Genomic DNA, 6376 nt, shown 5'->3' with positions numbered 1-6376 from the left:
GAAAAAGATTTTACCAAAAAAAAAAAAAAAAAAAAAAGCACAAAAAACCTAAAGAAAACATACTATTTATATTTTAATAGTTTCTGAAACAATTAAAAAGAAAAATAGTTTCATTATCTTCACTTTATAGAAAATATTGCCTATAAAGTTAATTTCTGCAAAGAAAATTCTGTTCCATTTACTTCAGGAATACCATATCACTGTAGAAAAAAAACCCATAATGAAATGAACTGAAAATATTTGATGAGGACAGGATCATGGCTCATGACCAGTAGATTTCCCGTAAGGCTATAAAAGAAAAGCTAGCTGAGAAAATGTCACATAGAAGTGAGCTTCAAGATGCTTTCTTTATTGATGCTTTGTAAATAGCAATTGGGTTGTCTTCGTAATTTGGTGAAGTTTATGCTCCTCTGTTGTCATTTCTGTCTCAGTAAATGGCAACTCCATTCCTTACTTGTTCAGAGTACTGGGGTTGGCTTTTTTTTTTTTTTTTTTTTTTCCTTTTTGTCTTTTTTCGTGACCAGCAACGGATCGCAACCCTCAGTGTCGCGCCCGTACTGGACCGGGACCGGCTACGGGATCGCAACCCTTGGTGTTGCTCCCGCACCTCACTCAGCCAGTGAGTGGCCGGTCTGTATGTGGGATCCGAACCCTCGGCGGGAGTGCCGCCGTGCTTCCCAAGCGGCGCACTGTAGCAGTGTGCCACCGGGCCGGCCTGTGGGGTTGGCTTTGATGCCTCTCTTTTCTCACACCTCACATCAAGCACATCAGCAAATCCTGTCAGCTGTGTCTTCAGATACATCCAGCATCAGATCCTTATCAACCTTCTATAATTTTTGTCTTTAAACCTTTATTGAATTTCACAAGAAACTCTATTAGGAACAAGTAGTTTAAATTGATAGTATATTGGTGGAACCTTAGAGATTATCTTATTTTAACTTCTTTTGCAGATGAAGAAACTAAGACACATACCTGTCCCCCACAAAATTATGTGTCATATACAGTTCTTAATGTTAGTAACCATGAGAACTGAAGTTCCACTTCCATTGTTTTTCCACTGTGCCTATAAAGCAAACTAGTCTGCTGGATTCTTTTACAGAATGGTAATATAATTAGATCTTTTGTCAAAGCATTTTACAGAATTGTGTCTACAAACTCTTATGAATCATCAGAATGTCTTTTAACATTGTTTGCTTAAATTTCTTATTGAAGTATTTGTATTAAGCAAATATTACTTATATAAGTTGTGATTTGTCATTTCACCTGATCCTGTCTATATTAAACTTCCAGTTCTTCAAGTACGTAGTAGGGCTCTGCTTTTTATAAAATGTATTTTTTTGCACTAGTGATACAGTAATGTCTTTAAGTATTTTCTTTATGTTTCATGGAGCATGGTTTTCCACTAACTAAATGTATTTAAACTTTTAGTGTAATAATCCCAAAACAAAAGAACCCAAATTAAAAGCTGCTGCCAGGATTGTCCCAGAATGGGTAGAGTATGATACTGAGATCCAGCAACTATTAAATCATCTTGAAAACAAGAAGAAAAATAAAAGTAAGTTATTATCCTGAAGTGATGTCTGAACCATTTGTTACAGTAATGAGATCATAGTAGATTACAGACTCATTTTTTAGTGAATTTATCAAATGATTAAGTCAAAAAATTTTTAAAGAAAGTCTGTGGTATGACTAAGAATTTCATTTTTATGTGTTCTAAGCTCACAAATTTAAAACACAGAAAAAATTTATGCAGCTATTGAAAATGCCTTTAAAAATGTAAAATATGGATAGAGAATCTGTTCCCCCATGGGTATAGCTTTAATTCTTATCTCTATATAGATGGCTATTATAACATTAGCTTCCTGACCCCAGGTAGAGGTGAAAAATAGAAGTAAAAGAAATACTTATCTTTAAGATTATGCTGAATTTGTCAAATGTGCAATTCCAAGCAAGCACTAAAAATTAATAAAAGCCTTACATAGCTAACTGAAAACATTACCTCCTATCATCTAAATTAATCTCATACGTAATACAGGTTTGCTCACATGTTCCTAGTTCTAATATCTTTAGTCATGGGCTGGAGAGTGACTTCTTTTAAATTTTCTTTACATTTTTTTATATTAAAAAAGCTGTAGCTACCTTGGCATTTCATCATCCTACATAAACCTTTAACAAATATATGTTGAATTTTTTTTTTAAGCTGATAGAAACTTCTTGATTCTCTCATAATTTCCTTTCTCTGTCAGTGCTCTCTCTCCCTATTGTTCTTTAATCTTTTCTTAAAAGAGCTCCTATTGTATTCCTGTCAGTATGATAGACTGACTATAGGAATACAATTCTATTTTCCTCAGCTTTATTTTTTAGGGAAGCTGAAATGATTATATGTAAACTTTCTCACATAAACATGAAGTTGTGTTTCATCTTGACTTACTGTTTTCCTTTAAAAAGCCAATGTGGTGGTGTCCTAGAAGTTCAGTATTCGAAACACATCCATGTATATGTAATAATTTAGTATAGGTAAAGATCACTTCAATTCAAAAGAAATAATTATTCTGTAAGTGGTATATATATGTTTTTAAAGGAAGAAAAAAGATAAAAGAAGACGAAGAGAAGGAAAGAAAGAAAAAAAGGAAGAAAGGAAAATTGCTTCACACAAATATTTTTAAAAGCACAAAATACTGAGATGAAATGTTTCTTTTATCCAATTAGGAAAGAGTTAAAGGATTAATAATACCCAGTGCTAGTGAGGAAGTTGGCAAGTGAGCACTTTCATATAGCCATATGCGTAGTAGCTGTATAAACCAAGGAAATTTTATTATATATATCTAAAGTCACAGTGTATACATCCTTTGACCCAGCAATCCACTTTAAGAAATTTACATTTTAAAAAAATGGTGTGTATATTGGTATATGATAGCTTTAATTTTAATAATGAAATAGAAATAATGTAACTGCCCATCAATAGATGATTGGTTATGTAAAAGTTGATAAATACAAACAGTGGAATATAGTGCATTGTTTCAAGAAAATTGAGATAAATGTATTTGTGGTAACAGCATATTTTTAAGTTAAAAAATAGGTACAGAACAATATTTATGATACGACTGATCCCGGATAATTATAATTCTTCTTTTCTAATTTGGATACCTTTTATTTCTTTTTCTTGCCTAATTGCTCTGGCTAGAAGTTCCAATACTGTGTTGAATAGAAGCAGTGAGAATGGGCTTCCTTCTTTTGCTCCTGATCATAGAAAAACTTTCAGTCCTTTACCATTGAGTATGATGTTAGCTGTGGGTTTTTCATATATGGTCTTTACTGTGTTGAGGAAGTTTCCTTCTATTCCTAAGTTTGTTAAGTGTTCTTACCATGAAAGGATGTTGACTTTTCAAAATGCTTTTTCTGCATCAGTTGAAATGATCATGGTTTTTTTTCCTCATTCTGTTTATGTTATATATTACATTGATTGATTTTCATATATTGAATCAGCCTTGCATTCCAGAAATAAATCCCACTTGATCATAGTATATAAACATTTTAATATGCTGTTGAATTTGGTTTGCTTATATTTTGTTGAGGATTTTTATAACCGTAGTCATAAGCGATATTGGTCTATAGTTTTCTATTCTTGTACTGTCTATCTAGTATCAAGGCAATGCTGGTCTCATAGAATGGGTTAGGAAATATTCTTTCCTCTTCAATTTTTTGGAAGATTTTGAGAAGAATTGGTATAAATTCTTCTTAAAACATGTTTGATAGAATTCATCAGTGAAGTCATCTGAACAAGGGCTTTTCTTTGTTGGGAAGTTTTTGATTACTGCTTCAATATTCTTGCTAGTTATATACCACTCTAGATGGGTAAAAAGATATGTAATTAGATTTTCTGTTTCTTCATGTTTCAGTCTTAGTAAGATATATATAGGTTGTGTATTTTTAGGAGTTTGTCCATTTCATCTACATATCCAGTTGTTGTTCATATTACTCATACAGTTGTTCATATTACTCTCCTATAATCTTTTTTGTTTCTGTAAAATTGTGGTAATGTTCCCCACTTCTGTTTCTGATTATAGTAATTTCAGTCCTCTTTTTTTTTTTATTTAGTCTAGCTAAAAGGTTTGTCAATTTTGTTAAGATTTTCAAAAAAACAACATTGGTTTTGTTGATTTTCTCTCTTTTTTTTTTTTTTTCCTGTTCTCTATTTATCTTTATTCTACTCTTTGTTATTTCTCTCCTGCTGTGTTTGGGTTTAGTTTGCTCTTCTTTTTCTAGTTCCTTAAGGTGCAAAGTTAGGTTGTTGATTCAAGAGCTTCTTTTTTGACATAAGAGTTTACAGCTGTAACTCCCCCTCTTATCACTACTTTCATTGCACCCTGTAACTTTTGTCGGCTTGTATGCTGAAACACTCATGTCTCTCTTTGGCCTTGGATATTTTTATTTTTTTTTAATGTGTTTTTTGGTTTTGTTTCTAAATAATCTTCCTCCTCCCCCCTTTTCTCTGTTCTCTCTTTCCAGAATTCTAACTAGTTGGATTTTATACTTGAATTAATTCTATGCTTTTTTAGTGCATTTTTATTGTGAAAAATAGGATACATTTAAATTAATTTCTGCCTGAAAGTATTGTTCTGAGTTCTCGATGCTCTTAAACCAGTAAGAAACCATTTTGGTTTCTAAGAGTCTTGATTGGAATTGATCTCACATTTGTACAATACTTATGTCTATGTCTGAATGCTCTGTCCTCCCGTCTTAGAAGAAGACCACATATGTCTTCTGTTCTTTGTTGTTCTGTCGCGTTAATGGTAGGATACTTTGGGCATGGTGAATAATCTATTAATATTCTTCAAGGCCTCTATCTGCCAGGCAGAGTGCTAGATCCTAGATATAACAAAGATAAATAAGGTGTACTCCTTGTCCTCACTGACTTATGGGAGCTCACATTCTAGGTAAATAAAAAGACAAGTAGTTATGAAACAGGGTGATAGATACCAAAATGCACAAAGAATTATTTTCATGTCATATCATGAAGTTTATAGGTACTGAACTAACAATCACAAAGATACTCAGTTAACACCTGAGCCTTTTTTTTTTTTTTTTAACATTTGTTGGGTACAGTGTATTGTTTCAATACATGCATATTCTGCACAATGATTCACTTAGGGTAGATAGCATAGTTTTCTACCCATTAGTCCACCTTTTCTGTATCCCATATCTCAGCAACATTTAAGCTAATTTTATATTCAAGATTTCAAGAACTGAATAAACTTTCCTCCCCTACAGTTTTGACACACGACGAACTCTAGTATTGATGTATGAAGATGAAAGTATGACAAGAAGTCTGCCACCTGCTGGGAAAATGTGGAACTACTGCTAAGACTATTAGGAAGTTTCATTAAGATCAGTGACATATTCTTCAATTTAAAAATCTTAATTATTTACAATACATGTACTTAATGTATTGAGTAAGCTTAAGTTATATAGGAAATTAGCATTGAGTATTTAAAACTAAATTGTTCCTTTTTCCTGATTGCTTAAAACACTGGGTTTTTACCAGTTAAAGTTTGTTTTGCCCAATAATCCAGTAGAGGGTATCTGACTAGTTAGCTGGTCCTTATGGGTGTTTATCAAACCATCTGCATCCTTTTGTAATCCAGCTTTATATGTGTCCATATTTCCCTGTTTACAAAATGCATTTAAAAAATTAAACTTATTTTGTGCTTTTTATTCTGAGAGAGAAAAAAGACTCATGGTTATCGCTGAATAAGAGAAAAAAAAGCCCATTTATACCTTAACTATTGCTTTAAAATGGAAGTAATGTTGCACTGTAGTCATTTATTTATCTTAAACTATATGATGTTTAATCCCTGTGCTGTATTTGTATTTTTTCAATGTTTCTAGTTTTATGTCATAAAATGGTAATTCATGGGAATACGGGGTATGTATGTATATTATTTTTTAGAAAGGACTGGGTACTTTTATAGAAACTAAGTTAATAATGTAAACTTTTCCTATTGTATATTAATAATAGATGAATAGGAATAGTAAATGTTTAATAACTATCTAACTATTCTAGAATAAGGTCTTGGAACTGGAAGAGACCTCAATGTCATTTGGACTCCGCCTCCTGAAGAGTCTGATTCAATAGGTCTGAAGTGAGCTTGGGAAATCATGATTATTTAAAAAGCTCTCCAGATGATTCTGCTGATAAGCAAAGTTTAAGAAACACTTTTAGCCCCCAGCTAATGTGCCAGCTCCTTTTACAAGGCCCTGTCAAATGGAGCCTCAGGCCATCTTGGAAACTTCCAGGGCAACGGGGAACTCTCTACCTCTATAGACAGGCCAGTCCATCTTTGGACAGCTTTGTACACAGAGTTCCATGGTGAGC

The 6376-nt window shown here is 32.7% G+C and overlaps 1 protein-coding gene across 1 annotated transcript in view; it reads left to right on the top strand.

Moving 5' to 3' along the window:
* UGGT2 (UDP-glucose glycoprotein glucosyltransferase 2) overlaps positions 1-5920 on the top strand; it is a 57464-nt gene extending 51544 nt beyond the window's left edge. Inside the window, exons 12-13 of the mRNA XM_008586381.1 lie at positions 1429-1555; positions 5272-5920. Coding sequence (XP_008584603.1) covers positions 1429-1555; positions 5272-5294 — 150 coding nt within the window. The 3' untranslated portion in view covers positions 5295-5920. The remainder of the gene's footprint in view (positions 1-1428; positions 1556-5271) is intronic.
* Positions 5921-6376: the final 456 nt, after the last annotated feature.

The sequence above is a fragment of the Galeopterus variegatus genome, unplaced genomic scaffold (assembly GCF_000696425.1).
Source record: "Galeopterus variegatus unplaced genomic scaffold, G_variegatus-3.0.2 Scaffold3969, whole genome shotgun sequence".
Taxonomy (NCBI): Eukaryota; Metazoa; Chordata; class Mammalia; order Dermoptera; family Cynocephalidae; genus Galeopterus; species Galeopterus variegatus.
Note: the sequence above shows the minus strand (reverse complement) of the source record. Positions and strands in the feature narration are given on the sequence as shown.